The sequence below is a fragment of the Delphinus delphis genome, chromosome 11 (assembly GCF_949987515.2).
Source record: "Delphinus delphis chromosome 11, mDelDel1.2, whole genome shotgun sequence".
NCBI lineage: Eukaryota > Metazoa > Chordata > Mammalia > Artiodactyla > Delphinidae > Delphinus > Delphinus delphis.
This window is the reverse complement of record NC_082693.1, coordinates 2,560,484-2,581,008: the sequence shown is the minus strand read 5'-3', so window position 1 is coordinate 2,581,008 and position 20,525 is coordinate 2,560,484. Positions and strand designations below refer to the sequence as shown.

The 20,525-nt window shown below is 46.9% G+C and overlaps 1 protein-coding gene across 6 annotated transcripts in view; it reads left to right on the top strand.

Moving 5' to 3' along the window:
- ERC1 (ELKS/RAB6-interacting/CAST family member 1) overlaps positions 1-20,525 on the top strand; it is a 393,002-nt gene that overhangs the window by 354,835 nt on the left and 17,642 nt on the right. For all 6 annotated transcript variants that reach the window (XM_060024063.1, XM_060024061.1, XM_060024060.1 and 3 more), the window contains one exon: positions 4,985-5,173. In XM_060024063.1, the coding sequence (XP_059880046.1) occupies positions 4,985-5,173 (189 nt within the window). The remainder of the gene's footprint in view (positions 1-4,984; positions 5,174-20,525) is intronic.

The window sequence follows — 20,525 nt, the reverse complement described above, 5'->3', positions numbered from 1 at the left end:
AGTATAAGATAGAGGGGTATTCTCGAAGGCATATTTGTTTTCAGCTTGCTAGGATTACAAATGAGTAAGGACCATAACACCAAAAACATTTAGGGGGTCCATTGAGTATCCTTCTGTTTGTGCTCCAAATGGGAAGGCTAAATTAAAAGGTTGGATCTCAGAGACCACTAAGAATAAACAAGTTGTTGAATTTTATAACCTTATATGTGAAGACTACGTCAAACTAGGCCTCAAATCAAGGTAAAGAGGTTGATTTAGCAATTTAAGGGTCTGCCTAAAGTAAACTTCAAAACTAAAGTTAGAACAAAGATAAATCCTGAATATACGCCTTTTACTTCTTATATACACCCAACACATTAGTTCCATTATTTCGTGATTTTTTTTTAATGCAGAACAGGACCACATCTCGTTCTTAATATTCCTGCCAGCAAAAGCTGGCTGTGGCGTGGCACAAAGGCATCCACTGAATGTTTGTTAAGCGAATTACATAATGTTCTCAGTGTCAATATGTGTGATTTGATACGCAGTATATCTAGTTAATGTAGCAAAAAATATCATGACAGTTTACTATCTTTGTTCAAAGAACCACATTCTTGCACAAAGTAGCTGCATTTAAGTGAGAAAGCAACACAAAGGTCCAAAACTTTGTGAAGAGACCCAGTACCGTCCTTCATCTTCCTCATCCTCACGCACACCGCAACCAAGAAGGTGAAGTGAGTTCTTGAGAGAAAAGACTTCGAGGCTAGACCATTGAATTTTATTCCCTTGCTTCCTTTTTTACTTTTCAGAGTTTAGCTCTCTGCTGGGGCCTCTGGACAAGAATGTCATTAAAAGAATAATGTTTCTGGGAAGTTAATACGTTAGTTATTCCAGGACTTCTTTGGTGAGCCTACACTGGGGGACAGTGGTGTAACGATGACCCAGTGAGAAGTCAGAACTGCTACTGGCATTTATGCAGTAATCCAGGGACAGCTGAACCTGCCTCCGAGGACTTCCGCAGATAGACAGAAGAGTAAGAGGATTTTGTAGCGACAGAGGAACCATAGTAAATATAAAAATAATTTGCCAGGAACACAGTAAATGATCAATAAATGTTAGCTTGAAAAACAGTGGCATCTTCCAAACAATTAAATATTAGTACTGCAAGGGCAAATGCCTTAAGTCCCAAGTGATATTCAGTTCAAGGTATACCTTTCCTCTCAGAATGAGCTCCCAGAATGTGCCGTAACCAACCCACCTATACTTAGATTAAAGATCTAGCACAGAAACAGTGGAGTGGGGAGAAGGGGGCAGACCATGGAATTGACTGGAGGGGCCTTTCACTGAACGTCCCATCCTGGTCCAAGAACATGTGTTCCCATGTCTTAGATGAATGGGTTGCAGAAACGGGATGCTGTAGAATTTTCAGTTGCAATCTGTATCGAACAATAGAGGAGCAGCTGGTCTGTCTTCCAAAAGATCTCTAGCCATCTAACCTGCTCGAGTGGAAGGGAGGTTAAAATAAACACCTTCCGGAGGTCACTGTCTTCCATCACCATGTGTCATCAAATGCTGGCCTCTGAAGCCAATTTGAGGGGCTGATACATAAATAAATCCTTGCAAGAAGAAACAGAGCTTTCAGTAAGTCCACCAGAAAGCTCTCATTCCCCTTCATAATTTAAATTATTTTCCTTAACAGCTCCGTAAATGTAGGATTGGGGGGATATTGACATTTTGGCATTATATTTGATAAAAGCAGAGGTTATCTTGACAAGTTCATTTTTTAACTTCTTTATGCCGAGAAAAAGATAGGTAATTCTAATTCTGCATAGCTGTAGGACTGATGTGGTCTGACCGCATTACTGACAGCTTTGGGTAGGACTTCTTGCCAATGTACTGAGGTTGTATGTGGACAAAAGGCATAACCTCTGGATCCTGTAAGGCCTCCTCTTCCTACTTGGCAAGTGTCCCTCTTCCCTCTTGAGATTAGGCAGTGGCAGTTCTACCTTGCGGGAAATGCAGTTTCTTTTCTGAGTGGCCTGCCCAAGTGAGATGGGGAGAAGGAAGAGACAAGGACATTTCCCACATGATTGACATGGTTGAATGTGTCCCAGAGAGGCCACGGTGACTTTTTTTTTTTTTTTTCCTTGATGGATAGATTTGAGAACTGTGCTGGTCGGGCAGTTTCATACACTTTCACCGAGTAAGCTCTATAGTTTTTTTGTTTTGTTTTAAAAAAGCGACTCCTTTTGACATGAGAAGAAAGGGCATCTTGGTCATTGCATGGAATGAATTTTTATCCTCGAAAAATTTTTCAGATTCCATCATTTTTTAACTTCTCAATTGGACTTTGAAAACTTTCAGAGTGCAAAACACTACCTATTTTGTAATCTGTCAGCACCTCAGCATGAAATACATTTAAATCAGTTTGAGATTCATCTCTGATTAAGAACAGGGACCTTAAAAAGTCCACTTTTTCATTCCCAGTCATACAGCAGTGAGCTAGTATCTTTCCAGATTCCATTTTACTGTGAAAAATTTGACCTCTCCACTACCACCATTTATCACATTGTCTTCTTCCTCAGAGCTCGTGCTTTTTTCTGTCAGTTTTCCAACTCAAACAGTAATTACCTAAGATACCAGCTTTCAGCCTTGCAGCCCAGATGTGATGGCAACTATACACAGACACACACACAAAGAATGGGAGTAAGTTGCACAAATCCAATGAAAATCCCCAAAGTGATTTTTTTAAATCAATGTGTCCATGAAAGAAGCTGGAGGAGGCCAAGCTAAAAACACGGGAAATGAAATAGGGCTGCCGTGTGCGGAGGCATGAGGGGTGTGGTAGGAGAGCCGTGGCTAGACAGTTGGGATATTGACGTGCAAGGTGAACATGCATTTAAAGGAGTTGCCTTGAACTTGCCTTTAAAGATTCTGCTTTGGAACTCTTTCTAAATCTTCTACACTGTGAATGTGCATTTGTGGCCAGGAATAAAATACAAGTCTTTTTTGAGAGATTAGTGTTGTTTGTAGAAAGCTATCCAACTTCCCCAGTCTCCAAATCCTCTGCAAAACAGTCTCGTCCTTCTGTGGTTGGCAGTGTTGATACCACGGGTAACACAGGACTCGTACCATGAGCCTGCTGATTAGGGGTCCCTTACAGAGCCCAGAGCCTTCCACCCCAGCCCCTGAATGTGTAACCTTTATCCTTAGGGAATTGTGTGTGTGTGTGTGTGTGTGTGTGTGTGTGTGTGTGTGTGTGTGTGTGTGTTTTAAAAGCAATAATAATGCTGAATGTGTTCACTTTCTCTGGTTTGTCTAGACAGGCTCCAATTTCTATATTGTATTATATACCACGTAGGCCTAAACTCTGAACTCTGATCTCTCTAGTAAGTTAAGATCGTTTTAGACACTAAGCCCTGGCTGTTCCCTCTCTTAACTATTTTATGGAAATAGTATTAGAAACAGAGGAAATGTGATATATTTATAAAGCGACCATTAAAAATCATGTTTTCCAGGAATACGTAATGTGAATAGTACTCACAATATAACACTAAATGGATAAACAGGGTATTAAGCAAAACGTGAAGTATGATACTGTTAAAAGTTGATTTATGTAAGTTTATAAAAAGACTTGGAAGAAAATCAGCAAAATGTTGCAAGTGGTATTCTTGATGGAATACCTATAGGCTATTTATTATTTCTTTTATATTTTCTCCCATACTTTTCAGAGTAAAATATGCATTGATTTCACAATAAAAAACATAAAACTTTATTTTAGAAACTCTTAAAAGGAAAGCAGCAGGGGAGTCCTCTGAGGCCAGGAAGAAATCAGTGTCACTGCTGAAAGTAATACCAGGCCTTGTTTCTGTTGACTTGAAGATGAGTGAGCTCCTTGTCCATTAGGTGGGTCAGAGGTGTCCTGCTGGTGTAAAGTGCCGGCCCGGTGACACACAGCAGGTGCAGACCCTGCCTGTGAGCCCTGGGAACGTCTGGGGCCTGCCAGCATCTGGTGGCTTGGCGGCTCCCCCAGCCGCTGTGTGTCAGGCAGACGCTGTGCCAGCGTTTCAGCATTGGAGAGCCGGCCCAGCTCTGCCTCAGCCCCTCAGGCTTGCCAGTACCGAGTGTCATCGGGCCCGAGAGCTGCCCGATGAAGTCATCTGTCCTTTGATGTGCTTTCAGAGGGAGCCGAGGTGACAGTTACCCATCCAGGGTAAAGGGGACACAAAACAGAGTCAGCGCAGGACTGCTACTCAAGAGAAGAGGCCCAGCGCCACACTGGGCCCGGGCTCAGGCCCAGGGCTCTGGCGTTGTGTAAGGATTTATCTGTCACCCATTAAAAGGAGGATCGATGGCCTCGGCCCAGTGAACGAGGGAGCGCCAGCCAGGAGGCAGATCTAGTCATGAGTTCACTCACCACATCTCGTGGCCGAGAAAAACACGCACTTTCTCCAGAGGCAGAACCTTCCTTCCATAGTAGGAGGTGAAGGAACACACGTAGCATGTGGCATCAGGCTTTCAGATGAGCACGTTTCACTAGGAGTTTTGGCGTTTTTTTTTTTAACATCTTTTTTAGAGTATAATTGCTTTACAATGGTGTGTTAGTTTCTGCTTCATAACAAAGTGAATAACTAGCAGTCTTTTGTAACCTCCTTGTAAATAGATGGGATGAGCAATTGTGAAGTAACTGGAGTCTTTCTGTATCAGGAATGCCACCTCTGCAAAAACAAGCTCACCCTGTGCTTGATCTCCAGCCCAAAGTCAGAACTGCATCTCGCGTTGATGTCCATGCCAGCGGTCCCCACGCAGCCCCCAGAACAGTGGGTGGGTGTGACCGTGTACACGTGCAGGTGTATGGACCTGCTTCTCTCTACAGTCCCGAAGACTGCGGTAGTGATTACAAGAGCTCTAGTCTTGCTCCGTTTCTTTGCCTTGGGAGGCATAAAGAGACTGGAACTTCGTGTTTCAGATTGACCTTGACTTTCCTCATTTTTTTTCACCTCAGATCATCCAGCCCCTCTTAGAACTTGACCAAAACAGAAGCAAACTAAAGTTGTACATTGGACACCTGACAGCCCTCTGCCATGACCGAGACCCCCTGATTCTTCAAGGACTCACTCCACCAGCTTCCTATAACTTGGACGATGACCAGGCAGCATGGGAGAATGAGCTGCAGAAGATGACCCAGGAACAGGTAAGCCTCTCACCTGAGCTCTGGCGACACCCTCACAAAACTCAGCTGCTCTGTAGGTTGACGCAGTAGAAGCTGCCTTGGAGTATTCGGGGTTCAGAGTCAAGATTCTTAGCAGTGGTTGGCTCTTCAGTAGGTATTAGGAGCTACCATTTGACGTAAGCCCCACTTTATTCTTCCCTCAGTGTAACTTGCCAAAGAATCAGAAAGGGCTGGTTCGGAAGGGAGAGGGTTAAGGGGAATCTGTTATTTCACAGAACTGATGGCCACTCGTGACTGTGACCACGGACAGGAAGTCTGAGTTGGGGATATTGGATGAGGATCCTTGACAAGTCAGCTGTCTCTAGGGAACTGTGGGTCACAACCTACTAAGTTTTTCAATAAAAGGACCATTAGATGAATTAGTTTAGGTTACCCTCTTCTGCTCCACTTTCTGTTTACTGTTGCCTGTAAAATCCATTGGTTCTCTTTTTTCCATGTCGTGATTTTTTTAGTTCAGTAGAGAAAATGAGAAGGCTAAAAGGAGGCAAAAACCATGAATAAAAGAAACAAGGAGAAAACGGGGTGAGGGCAGACATGGAAAGTAAAAGAAAGAAAAATGGAATAAACACTGAGAGATAAAAATAGAAAAGAAGAAATGGAGCAGCTTTAGAACAGTAATCCTAAGCTGCTTTTGTTCCCGGCCACATAGTGGGGTTGATGGTGTCCCAGCCCCTTGTAGATGTGATCGTGCCATCAGTCTGCTGGAGCTCTGCACCAGCGTGTCAAAGCTGTGCACCGTCTTCCAGCTGAAGGTCTGTTCACCTACAACGCGTGAGCGGAGGCTGTGTCGCATAGGGCACATCCTGTGGTGTGAGGTTGCAGGGAGCAGTGACGGCCGCGGGTCGAGAACTGCACGCTGGGGTCAGGGCAGGACTGACTCCCGGGTGTGGACATTGCCTAAAAACAGACCCATTTAACGGCCTGTCGGTCACCCACCTGATTTGTGTGATGGAAAAGGTAAGGCCGACCTCTCAGATTTAGCGTGTTGCCATGGAAATTTTAATTTCTTTCTTCTCAAAAGAGGGAGAAATTTAAAGGACAGAATTAAATCGAATTTCTAGTAGCTCCTTTTGATATTAATAACCATGAAGTTAACATGCCACTGGAAGCCCGCTGGAAACAGAGCACACAGCCAGTTAATTTTAGAAACTCCACTTCAAAATTTTGCAGAGAGACAGGGCATCTTAAAGCACGAACAGTGATGTATCAAAGTTTAACTGGCATTAAATTATTTCTTTGTGAAACAACTTGTCTTTGAAATGAAAAAAAGTATTTTGGCTCAGTCCTGTTTTCCAAATATGCCTGAATGGAAGTAATCAGTCTTTCTAAGGGGAAAAAAAATACCTTCAGGGTGAGGCCAAGGTAGAAAATCTCAAGCTAAGAGTTTTCCAGAAAGTTTTGGGTGAAAAACCAGGAATTCAATAGAAGGCATGCCATCCCACATGTTATCATCCAAACAGCTTTGCTCACATACATGAATCATGTTAATATTGTCACGTTTCCCCTTGGCTGAGAACCTGCTTCAGTTACTGAAGTTGTTGCATGAGGCGTGTGAAACTGTATCTTCAGCAGCAGCCCTGGAAAACCTGGGGAGCAGGTGACTAGGGTCATCTGTAAAGGGGCACAGCAACTAACCACACCTTCCATCAGCCTCTCCAGAGCAGCTCGAGTTTGGTGGAGAAACCGACCCATTTTCTGCCACCTCTCTCCAAGTAAGATTTTAAGGGAGTGGTGCAGGCTGTCGAGAAAGATGACCTGTGATAATACAAAATGACTTGCCTATTGTGAGCAAGGTTTGACTTTACTTTTTGAAGCCCAAGAAACATTAGATAGAGATCACCGCTAAATATGCACGTTGGTTTATTTTGCGCGTGTGTTTTCTTCGGGGAGGTAGAGCCTTCTGCACTCGACGTTTGTGTTACTCCACTCTGTATGTCCCATGCGTTTCACTGCCACCGTGCTCCCCTCGGTCACACACCCCCTTGAGGACAGGACAAGAGCCTTGTCTGTCTTTTTCAGCACTGTTGTCTGTACGAAGAATAATGCCTAGCACATAGCATCTGCTCAGTAAAGGTTTGTTTAAGGAATGAGAGAAAGGGAAGGAGAAAGGCAGGCAGGATACAGTCCGTGCTTCTTATCAAAGCACACAAGGCCTCCTTCCATTTGGCCTGATTCTTAAATGCACATCTCCCCTCACCCTGTCCCTGAAGCATACAACCACTGACAGTCTTTCAAACTGTTAATTGACTTACAGTTTTCACATTTGTGTCCCTCTGCCTGCTCTGCCCTTTCCTGCCTTGTCTCCCTGGGGAATATCTAAATAGGAATCTGAGTTTTTAAACTCAGCTCAGGCATCATTTCTTTTTTGAGTTCTTTCCTGAAACCCCAGGCCCAATGTGCCGCTCCCTCCTTGGGGCTTCTGTATGACCTGTGACACTCGTACTTACTAGTTTTCATATCTGTCTTCCCGTTAGTCGAGGCTTTCTGTCAGCTGAGGACATGAACCATACCATTTTCATCTTAAAACTCGCACCACGTCAGGTACTTGGTACTTGCTTACTAACTCAGATGAGTGAGTGAATTCTAGTGAGTTCTGCATAATTTATTACTTTGTATTTCATAGTTATGATTCTTACTCCCTAACTAGATGAGTTTCTTCACTGCCAGAACCATGTCTTGTATTTCTAAAGTGCCTGGCACAGTACTGTGCGTGTAAAGAATGCTTATTAGTATGTGCCTTGCTGACGGTTTATTTGGTGACCCAAGACAGTTTCCTCAGTGCCATCCGGTAGCTTTGGATAATCTGACGTTGATGTCAGGAGAACCACTCAGACTCCATCCTGAGTTATGACCCTATTATCTGCAACTGCCTGGCCCACAGAAATATTACTTTACATCTGAAGATTTCCCAGAACTGTTTTGTTTCCTTTGCCCTCTTAGAGGCTGGCTATCTTACCAACTAAAATTATGGGTTTGTTTATTTTTCTTACCTTATCGGCTTTTGCTTTATGTATCTTGAAGCTCTGTTGTTGAGTGCATACACATTAAAGATTGCTATATCTCCTTGATGACTTGACTCTTTTATCATGACGTAATATCTCTTTTCAAAGCTGGTAATACTCCATGCTCTGAAGTCTGCTTTATCTAACATTAACGTAACCATTCCAGCTTTCTTTAGAATTGTGAGTGCACGATAAACCTTTTTTCATATATTTGCCTTTAAGCTGTCGATGTCTTTATAGCTACAGTGAGTTTCTTGTTGACAACATATATTCACCAGCCTAGAGGACACAGGCCTAGGGGGCAAGGCTGTCTCTTCCTCCTTGATTTCAATAGGCCAGGCTGCCACCCAGGGCCAGAGGGCTGGAGCTGCCACCCCAGTGGGCCTGGAGGACAGCATCCAGCCAAAGAGCCTTATTCTCAAGCCTTAAAATCTGATGAGGGACTTCCCTGGTGGTCCAGTGGCAAAGAATATGCCTTCCAATGCAGGGGACGTGGGTTCGATCCCTGGTCGGGGAGCTAAGATCCCACATGCTGCAGGGCAACTAAGCCCGCACGCTGCAACTACTGAGCTCGCGCACCTCAACAAGAGAGCCCGCGTGCCGCAAACTGCAGAGCCCACGCTCTCTGGAGCCCGCGCGCCACAACTAGAGAAGAGAAAACCTGCACGCCCCAAGTAGAGAGAAGCCCGCGAGCCACAACAAGCGCTGCAGCAAAAGATCCCGCCTGACGCCGTGAAGACCCAACACAGCCAAATAAATAAATAAATATATATTTTTTAATCTAATGGAATTTGACCTGCTAGGTTTTGGACTTGTTTGGGACCCATGACCCCTTTCTCTTCTTTCCAGGGTCTCCCTTTTGGAATGGGAATGTCTAGCCTATGCCTGTCCCACCACTGTATTTTAGAGCAGCTAACTTGTCTGGGTTCAGCAGGTCCACATTGAAATTTTGCCTCGGGATGAATCATGTTTTTTAAGTCTCAACCACACTTGATTTAGATGATATTTACGTGAGATTTGGGATTTAGAGTTGATGCTGCAGCGGGTTAAGACTCTTGGGCTGTTGGGATGGGGGTGAATGTGTTTTGTGTGTGGGAAGAACGTGAGTTTGGGGAGTAGAGAAGGCAGGGTGTTATGGGCTGAATTGTGTCCCCTGCAAAGTTTATATTCTTGAATCCCTGACTCCAAGAATGTGACTACATTTGGAGATAGAGCCTTTAAAGGTAATTAAGTTAAGAAGAGGCTGATAGGTGGGCCTTAATCCAATCTGACTGGTGTCCCTGTAAAAAGAGGAGATTGGGACATACAGAGACACCAGGGCTGTGTGCTCACAGAGGAAACAAAAACGTGAGGACACAGCAAGAACGCAACCATCTGTAAGATAAGGAGAGGCCTTAAAAAAAAACCAACCCTGCCAACACCTTGCTCTTGGACATCTAGCCTCCAGAACTGTGAGAAATAAATTTCTGTTGTTGAGCCACCCAGTCTGTGCTATTTTCTTATGGCAGCCCACGCAAGCTAATACCTTGTTTTTGAAAGATACTCTTCTCTGGGTATAGAATTCGAGGCTGGCTTTTACAGATGTTGTTCCATTCTCTTCTGGCTTCCATAGCTTCTGCTGAAAAGTCTGCTGTATGTATGTGTGCTCCACCCCCCCCTCTCATGTTTCTTTTTTCTCTGACTGCTTTCAAGACTTTTTTTTTTCACTTTTGTTTTCAACCATTTGAAAATATTGTGCCTATTTGTAGTTTACGTTATGTTTCCTGTCTGTGCTAAAATCCTTTTTGAGATCTCTGTGTCCCTTGGGCTTATGTTTTGTTGTCTTTCATTAATTTTGGAAGATTCTTGGCCCTTATCTCTTCAGATATGCCTTTCTTCCCTTTCTCTCTTCCCTTTCTATATCTACAGTTATGTATTTGTTAGACCATCTGATATTGTTCCACATCTCTTCAATGTCTGGGGGCTTTTGTTTGTTTATTTGGGGGATTTTTTTCATGTTATGTTTGGAGATTCCTATTATCTGTTTGGATAATTTCTATCAATATGTCTTTAAGTTCATTTGCTTTTTTTGTGTCTCATTTTTTATTAAGTGGTAAATATATGTAAAAGAAGAGTAGAAACTGAGATTAATAACATTTATGTCTAGAAATAGGCAATTCCTCTTCTTCTGTCAGACCATTAGCATTTGGGAACTGAGTCAAGTCAGTAATTGAGCTGGGTTTGAGTTGCTTTCATCGCTCCACAGGCTTTAAATTTTCCAGTGGTGATTGTGCATTTAGTGCAAAGTCTTGAGTGCTGACTTTTCCTGGATTTCAGTAGCTCCTTCATTGCCTGCACCACAGGGCTCCCCCTTCACACTCTTGTCCTCTCCCAGTGCAGGCTGCTCTTACCTGTTAATGCTAAATATAGTTAAAGTCTTCTTTGTACCCAGTTGCATTTTTCTTTTATCATCTGCAGTGGCAACCAGTGTCCTAAACTGGTTTGCATTTTTACAGTCCACGTTTTTACCTTTTTAATATACATATTTGTTTACACGAACAATGTGCAGTATTGTTCAGTGTGAGATAAATTTGAAATAAATGACATCATACTACTCAGGCTATCTCTCTGTTCATTAGTGTTTACTGAACCTGAGCCTTCTGGTCACTTGCTATTGGAAGAAAAGATGTTGCTGAAATTTTTCAGATAACTGTAAGTCTCATACCATTTTAAGTATGGCTCTGGAGCCCTAGAGAAACTTTCTTTGAAAAAGTAGATTGAGATCGTGTCAAAGTAGAATGCTGTAGTGGTACAAGGTGGCTAGAATGAAGAAAAAGGTTTCATTAGGTTCAGTTTTAGATTTAAACATCTTCTCTGTTGATTCTAGGACAGCCCCATATTTGACCACTGTCCGTTATCTTCCAGAATCACATCTCATAATTGAAATTCCAGGTCCACGTTTCCCACACCACACACCTTCTACAGAAGGTGTCTTCTTTTCTTTGCCAGGCCCTCTTGCCAGCTCCTGGGCAGGAAACCTTGTTAGTGTTTCCATAAATCTGGCACTGACACTGGCCTATATATTTGGCGGGACCAAAGATTCTGGTGTGTTTGCCAGGCTTGGATCAAGGATTCGGCCCACGTGGCCAGCATTTTTGGCAGGGCCAGGGCTGAGGATTCAGCTGGCATGGTGGCATTTGGAGGCAAGGACCAAGATGATGGTGCAGATGGTTGGGAGACTGGCTACATACAAGGAGACTGAACGAATGAGTAAGTATATTGAAGCTCATGGGAGCAGGCTTGTTACTCCAGGAGGAGGAAGTAACAAATACAGAAGGGTGAAGGCAAGTCCGGTGGCGTTCAGCTGCTGTTGCAGGTGTCCGTATGGACTCAGGGTTTTTGACAGACAATAGATTTAGCTTTCTCTGTGTGTACATTTGTGTGCTCATCTACATGGATACATGTGTGTATTTCCTAGTTTTATCTGCTGAAGCACCTAGAAGCAGTGATACACCAGTAACAAGGAGCTCACCTAGCTCCCAGCTCCTGGTTTATAGATGCCTTTTTTCACCAAAAGGAACCAGGGCTCCTTGGAGACATGGCTCAGCCTAGGACTGTGTGTGGCAAAGTACAACATAAATCCAGAGCATCTTATACCAGAAAGTAACGGAGTGTTCCAGGAGTGGTGGTGGGGTGTCAGAAGGACATGGGGGGGGGACTTTCCTGATGGCGCAGTGGTTAAGAATCCGCCTGCCAATGCAGGGGACATGGGTTCGAGCACTGGTCCAGGAAGATCCCACATGCCACGGAGCAACTAAGTCTGTGCACCACAACTACTGAGCCCGCATGCCACAACTACTGAAACCCACATGTCTAGAGCCTGTGCTCCACAACAAGAGAAGCCACTGCAATGAGAAGCCCCCGCACCGCAACGAAGATTAGCTCCCGCTCACCGCAATTAGAGAAAGCCCGCACACAGCAACAAAGACCCAACACAGCCAAATAAATAAATAAATAATTTTTTTAAAAAAAGAAGGAGGACATGGGGGGCTCCCAATAGCAAAATCTTCAGGAATTTAAGCAGCAAAATTAATAGTAGTAACAAATTACAGCCCACTGAGTAGAACAGGAATCTATGAGTCTGTACTAGTGTAGAGAAACAGTAAGCAAATACATGGTGGGGCAGGGGCCATGCCCTGTAGCAGAATGCCAGCTAATACATGGAGAAAGAGTGGCGGAGTTAGAGAATCACCACTTGGCAACCATCACAGTAATAACTGATTTGAACTGGAATCATCAATGAACGTGAAAACCAGTGGGTGAAAGTTGGTTGAGGAACAGGATATTTGCGTAGTCTAAAAGTGTCTCTTCACACACGCACACAAAAAGTTATTTTAGTCAATTAGCACAAAATCCTTTTAGTTGATTTACGTTGGAAAAACTTGGCAGACACCATCTAAACCCAAATGACTGAAGGTAACGTCACCTGTAGTGGGATAAATGAACGTTATGTCTTAATTCTAGGTATTAGCCAAATGGTACATATGTTGCTGAAACTTCCCCCAATTCAGCAAGCACAGAGACGTTAAACGTGAGAGGAAAAAATGAAAAATTGTACTTTATCAAAACTTTAGTTCATCAGAAGACTGGGAGGAAATATTCACAATGTATATATTGAACAAAGGACTTCTATTGAGAAGATATTTTTAAAATCAGAAACAAAAAGACAAAACAACATAATTTTAAAATGGGCAGAAGACTTGAACCAGACAGTTCACAAGAGAAAATACACAAACCAAGCACACGAAAACAGTGCTCACATAAACGAAAGCCACAGTGAGATAGCAGGGCAATTCCAAGAAAATGGCTAAAATTCACCAAATGTGAATTTTACACGTTCACCAAATGTCCACGAGGGTGTGGAGCAGCTGGAACTCTCCGTGCAGTGGTGAGGATGGTCCAAGGCTTTGAAAAGCTGTTAGGCATTTTCTTATTAAATTAGACACACACCTGTCCTGTAACCCAACAATCCCACTCTTCCTATTTACTCAAGAAAAATGAAAACACGCCCACAAAAAGATGTGCACAAAATTGTTCAGAGCAGCTTTTTTCGTAAAAGCACCAAACTGGAAACAACCCAAATGTTCATTAACAGAAGAGGTTTTTTAAATTATCATATATCATATAATGGCGTACTACTCAGCAACAAAAAGGAACGAACTCTAATACAAGCAACTTGATGAATGAATCTCAAAAACACTGTTAAGCAAAAGAAGCCAGACGCAATAGAGTATCTGATTAATGTCTGATTCCCTTCGTATGGCATTTCCAGAGCAGGAAGACCTCATCTGTGGTGATGGAAACTAGAACACTGGGCGCCTGTGGGAACTGACCGAAAGGGGTCCCAGGAATCTTTCTGGGACGGTGGAAATGTTCTGTGTTCCGGTTGGTGAGATGGTCATGTGGGCGTAGATATTGATCAGAATTCATCAGATTGTACACCCTGATGTACAGACATCTGTGCATCTTGCTGTATGTCAATGGTAGTTTAATTCAAAACGAAAACAGAAAAGTCACACCCCATTTCCAGTCTCCTCTCGAACTTTTTGAAGCAGGTCGACTGATAGGCAGATTCTGCTGAAAAGGTGAAAGTGGAATGTCTCCCTGGAGCACACGTCCTTTTTCCACCACGAAGGCCAGCCCCCTGACAGCCGACCACGCTGGAACGAGCCCTCACTGGCCAGCTCGCTCCGCGGGTCACGGCTGTGGACTCCAGCCCCTTTCCCAGCACCCAGTCCAGTTTTGACCTTCAGGGAAGTATCGTTGCACAACTTGGCTCGGACCTCGTCGTCTCCTCGGAGTCCGTCTTCCATTTGTCTTCTCGATTTTGATCAGTGGCTGCTTGGCTTGTCCCCTCTCTCTTCAGGGCGGTGAGTCTGGGATGGTTGACGCCGGGGTGGCACTGGGCCCTCACTCCGGGAGCTCGTGGGTCATCAGTCACGACGTGACACTCTTCTCTCGTGAATGCATCTGCACAGATCGTCGTAGCCCCCAAGTGGGCCACGTGGACACGGGAGCTTTTGGGGGCAACGGGGAGAGAAAACAAGAGAGAGAGAAAAGAGAAGAATGGGTTCTTTATGGGCAGCAAACTCTGTCTTGGTTCCCAGCCTGCATGTTTCTGATCTGGTTTTCTTCTCTTTGCGATGTTTGCACTGTTTCCTCGGCTCCGACGTTGAACTCTTGTCCAAAAAGACTAAAAGCGGCAGAGCATGAGAGGCTGAGCGAGGCGACCAGCGATCCAGCAGCAAGAGCTGCAGGCCCTGAGGACAGGCGGGGTCTGTGCCTGACTGGGCTTGGGGATGGAGTGGTGTGTGTCTGTCTGTCTGTCTGTCTCACGTTTATGAGAAAACCCTGTGGGGCAGCCTCACTCTTCCTCTCCCCTCTGCTCTCACGGTCTGGCACTCTCCCTTCCTGACAGCTTCCATTAACCTTTTCATGCAAAGAGCAGGGGATCCTGCCAGCTGGATGTTGAAAATCTGGCAGACAAGAGATTGTTCTAAAAAGGAAAAAAAGAAAAAAGAAAAAGAGGTAGAAGCGCTGGAAGACCCCACGAGAGAGGACAGGGCCTGGCCAGCTGCTGGCTTGGGCCCTGAGACCCTGAGCCTGCTGCCTGACTTCTGGTAAAATCCCCTAAAACAAGGTTGCGGGCAGGAAGAGGAAGAGAGGATTTGAATGTAGAGGAGGTGAGGACCTCGCTCACACAGTAGAAATGACACAGACACTAATCCTTCTTTGCAAATCACTCCCGACCTGAGGGCAGCTGAATGGTGGACACAGGAAAGGCTACACCTAAGCAGGAGCTAACCTAAAGGCTTGGTGCGCTGAACGTGCTGCGTCACCTTGTTTGTGGAGAGACAATACTGCATTAAGAGGCTCAGCTAGACCAGAACTGTTTTGATACAAAAGATCCCTCCAGACCGTCTCCTCCCTTCACTTATCTCAGAGAAGGGGATCTGCTGTTTCTCTCTTGTCCACAGTCTCTCCCTCCCCATCCCGATCCTTGTCGCCAGGGCCTCTGCCCACAGCGGGCCGGGGCTAAATAAAAATGAACATGGGGCTTCCCTGGTGGCGCAGTGGTTGGGAGTCCGCCTGCCGATGCAGGGGACACGGGTTCGTGCCCCGGTCCGGGAAGATCCCACATGCCGCGGAGCGGCTGGGCCCGTGAGCCATGGCCGCTGAGCCTGTGCGTCCGGAGCCTGTGCTCCGCAACGGGAGAGGCCTGCATACTGCAAAAAAAAAGAACGTGAAACACCTAGTCTGAATTCAGGTCTCCCGTGCCCTCAGCTTGGCAGCAAAGAGGGCAGGAACCTTTAATTTTGTTTCCATTAGCTTGATCTTGCACTGGGCCCTTTAGAGCTCTGAAATGGGAATATGGAACATTTTTTAATTATGAAGCTCTGTATTTATAGAGCTCTTAGTATCTTTTAGCTGCCCTGTGTTTTTCCTTTGTGTTGAGAGTATTCCCACGGAAGGAGGTGGTCAGCGCTTGTGATTCCCCGGAGCTGCCGCAGGAGCAGCTAGTTACCATCTTGGAGTTTTCATGAGTCTTGACAACTCCTACAGTCCAGCACATTGACTTACAGAGATAATGCAGGGAAATTTACCCCTGCGAACGTCCAAAAACTGGCCCGGGGCAGGCACTGCCACCCCGAAGCCCGTGGAGCGGAGAAGCCTTGGAGACGGCAGTTTTCCCGTCTAGTCAGAGCTTTGAAATAAATTGTCCTTAGCTTTCCTCAAACCACTATTTAATTCTTTACCAAAGATTTGGTGGGACAGTCTAGAAACAGAAGTCACGTAAACGTCTAGTGGGCAGCGTCCAGCATGGTCCCAGCCACATCTCTTCCCCAGGGCACCTGCACAATACCAAGGTCCATTGTCGCGCTGGCCGTATGTATGTACAGCAGAATTCTTGGGGAAACCTGTGTGAACTTCAAAGCAGGAAAAGGTGTTGGGCCACAGCCCTCTCCCAGTTTACAGACAGTGTTGCTGTTCCCCACTAGACTCCCTGTGCCCCCTGACCTAAAGCGCTGCTTCCCCCAGAGAGGGGGGAAATACTGCCACAGCCTCCCTCCTGGTGTCCCCTCTTCCCAGTGACCCAGTCCCCACCTGCTGCTGTTCTGACTGTTGTCCCTATTACTCGCTGAGCCTCTAAGCGACTCTCCTGCACCTCTTGTAAGAACATCAGGGCGGCTGGATCAGTGAGGTTTTTCTCCCTGAACCCCTTCTAGTGCTAAGTGGGAGAGATGGGACCAGGCCACACTCAACTTGCCACTGGGGCAAGTGAAGATGTGTTTCTGATGCAGGAGTTGGGACGCAGAAGGCATCTTCCAATATATAAAATGTTACAAGTGATGGTTAGGTTTTTTGATGGTTAGGTGACACTGCTCACCAACAATACTGTGTTAGTTTGTAAGGCCGCCACAACAAAGTACCACAGACTGGGTAACTTAAACAACAGAAGGTAGAAGGTAGAAGTCCAAGATCAAGGTGTCAGCAGGGTTGGTTTCTCCCAAGGCCTCTCTCCTTGGCTTGCAGACAGCCGCCTTCTTCCTGTGTCCTCACATCGTCCTTCTTCCGTGCAGGTACATCCCCGGTGTCTCTGTATGTGTCCAAGTTTCCTCTTTTTCACAAGGACACCAGTAAGATTGGAGTGGGACCCACCCTAACAGCCTTATCTGAACTTAACCACTTTAAATCACTTCTCCAAATACAGTCGCATTCTAAGGTTTGGGGGTGAGAGCTTCAACATGTGAGTTGGGGGAGGGCACATGACTCAGCCCATAACATTATGGCCAGTAGCCCATGGGGCCTCCTGGGGCCCTAACTACCACTTAAGTAATTGTTTCAGTGTTTCCAACGACCAACTTCCAAGCAAGCTCTGGAAAGGGCCTTCCACATAAATCCCAGGGGCCGCCTATCAAGAGGCAGGGCGTGCTGGAGAGCCTTGCCCACATCCACTAATTACAGAATCCTCCCTCGGGTGGGGGGAGGTGGGGATGTAGGGCTGCTGGTGATGTCAGTCCAGAGTGCCCTGTGACACAACTTAGAAACTGGACCTTTCTTTAAAAGCTGTGTAATAGACACAAAGGCGTAAAGTCGGAAGCAGATGCTTGCTTAGTGAACGAATGAAATCAGGAGCTTTCTGGAGTGAGCTAGTGGCATTCTTCTGCACCGTATAAATGCCATCTTACTGCTTTGTCTACCTCTTTTGAAAGACCACTTCGGCACAAGAGAAAATGCCCCACCTAGCGTGTGCTCCTGGTGAAAGGGAGCCTGTGATTTTAACACTGAAGGTAACAGATCTTGCCGTAAATTGAAGAGGTACTCAAGTCACCCTAAAAATCAGGTTTTGACGGACGGGATTTTTCATGGGGTTCTTTTTAAAGATAAATAGTGGTTTTAATGTTATCAAACTAAAAAAAAAATAACTTTTTCTAATAGAAACTCTCAGCCAAACTTCAATGCTAGGATCTCACTGCCATCCTGAGCAGGCTGTGGGCAGCTTAAGGCGGGCGTGGGGTGTTTGATGGGGCCCCTGCCTGACGGTCACTGGTTCCGTTTATTCCTTTGAATCAAGCATCTCTCCGAGGTTAGTACCTTTCTAAATGCAGGCGTTTCTAGGAAGGGCAGCACGGTGTCTCCCACGTTAGCCTGCCCAAGGCCCCTGAACGTTAGGATAATAGGAACGGTGAGTGGCTGGGAAGAGGAGCATTGAGAAGGGAACAACGCTGCCACGTTAAAAACCAGCTTAGTCTCCACTGTGACCCGGGCCTGGTGATCAAGCATCATCGTCCTTAGGGTGCGCTGATGTCGGCCTGTCGCACCGCTGAAGTCCACAGCAGCCCTCTGCAAGTGTTTAGCCTAAATTTGAGTCCACAGATATTTATTCGTAAGATTAAGTTTAGCACACGTGGGCGTCAGGATGCACCTCGTGGGAAGGCGGGGAGTCACCGAAAAGACAGGGTGTCGAGTTTTCTGGAGCGTCCTGTGATGAGAGCCAGACAAGGAGCCAGGAGAGGAGACCCTTCCGACCCTCCGGCCTCGGGAGCTCAGCTGGGTCCCGTGTTGTTCCGTCAGGGGCAGCTGCGGTTACTCAGCCTCATCCCTGCCCCTGGCGCTTTGCATGGGAGGGAGCTGAGGCGGGCACGACGGGACTTGCCTGGGAAGATGAAGCCGAGTGGCCACATGGGGCCTGGACGTTTCCCTCCATCCCAGACCTGGCCCCACCACATCCCCCTGTAGTCCCCGGGAGAGAAAACCCCCTCCGCCTGTCAGAGGACGCCCCCGAGACAGGCGCGTTCTCAGTGGTCGCGTTAAAGGGCTGCCGGGCGTCGCCGTCGGGCTCAGGCCGCGTGTGTGGAGGGAGGGCTGCCTGTCTGTCCCGGGCCCCGTGTGCCGACCAAGTACTGGGACTTTCTTCGGGGAGGAAAGTGAGCAGGAGGTCATTAAAATGCCTGTCCGGAGATTTCTTTGGCCTCTCTGGGGCCTGTGGCTTTGCCAGCCCCGGCCTGCTCCCCGCGCGGTCGGCTCCTGAGCTCTGCCCTGTCTGGTGACACGGGCCGCGGGGTGGCTGGAGAGCCGCACGCAGGGGCCGCTGGGCCGTGTGCCGGGGGCGGTCCGCGCCCCACCCCGTCACCACCACCCCCCCGTCACCACCACCACCACCACCCACCCCCCGGTCTCCTCTTACCCGCGCAGAGCATCCTTGCTCACTGGGCCGCTGCTGAAGGTTGAGCCCGCCTCCCTCTCCAGCTGCTGCTTCGCGAAGCTCGGGGACCCCCCTCTGCAGGGGCTGGGAGAAGCCTCCCGGGAGTACTGTGCACTTCCCTTCTCACCGCGGCCGTTCCTGCCGCGTGGAAACCACGCTGTGGGAGGCCGCTCGGGCCCTGCGGCACCGTGGCTTCGCCCACGCTTTCCAGGGGACTGTGCTCAGGGGACTGAGCCAGACGGGACTGGAAGGTCCCTGCGTCTCTCCTCTCACCCTTCTTCACCTAAGGAAACACGACTGCAGAAGTCCCGAACTTTAGGGGGCCGAGGGAATATTTTTCTTTCCAATCCAGCTTTGCCCAGGAGCTTTCAAATCACATCCTCTTCCCTTTTGCACCCAAAATTAGTAACCGTCCAGGCCCCGCCCCACCAGCCTTCTCCACGTCAGCACAGGTGCCTGTCCTCGCGTTGTGCCCACCCCATCACCGTACATGGTCCTCCAGACGATGGTCGTGTGTACCCGGGGGTCACTCAGAACAGCCCACACGGCCCCGGAGCCTTAAGCGGTAGTGGCACCCCTTCCCTGGCCCTTCTGCATTGCTGGGCCAGGAGCTTGTAAAAGGTCATTTTGTCATCTCACCACCCAGGGAACGTCAGGTTGGCACTAAAAAAAAGCAAAAACAAGATCCATGGTTCCCTGAGGGAGCCTTGCCAGTCTCTCCCGTCACGCCGGCCCTAGAGTCGGGTGCCACGTGCTAGACATGGAACGTGCACTGCGCGCGTGCCGCTGCAGCGGACCTGCTCAGCCAGGGATTCATAGGCGTGGGTTGGCTGTGTGCTGGTTTAGCGCTTAAATCTCAGATACAGCAGAGCCTTGTTCTTGTCGTCCTGATGGCCTCAGCATTAGATTTCTTAGTTGTTTGGGTGGTTTGTTTTCTGTTTTTGATCCTCTCCGTTTGACACGTTTCGTTTCTGAAAGCCAAACCGAACATGCTGGCCTGGCTGGCCTGGCCTGGCCGTGTCCGAGATTCTCAGAACCCTGCTGCTGCTCTGATGGTCCCTTTGACAGAGAGGGACATTCTTCCCCGTGTGGATAACTACAGGCTCTTAAAGTGAATGTCTCTACTCACGTCAGTTAACGGGTTTGTAAGAGGTGGTGTGAGGTGTTACCAATGAAAATTCTGCGTGGCAGGAATTCTGCTTCCCCATTTAAACCTCCGTGCTTTCTCCAGCCTCCAGTGCTGCCCCAGCAAGTCTGGACTGGGGAGTGGTCCGTCTCTGCCTCAGGACGCACTGCATCTAAACGCCCCACGCACGTGGGTACCTGGCTTGCTCCTTTCAGCTTTATTGGGACACGACTGACAGACAAAATTGTAAGATGTTCAAAGTGGACAGTGTGATGATTGCTATACGTATACATTGTGAAAGGATTCCCCTCATCAAGTTAATTAACACATTGATCATCTCGCATTACTTACCTTTTTTAAAGTTCTACTTAGCACATTTCAGTTACACAATACCGTGTCATCAACTGTAGTCACAACTGGTTTGTTGTTTGAACAGGA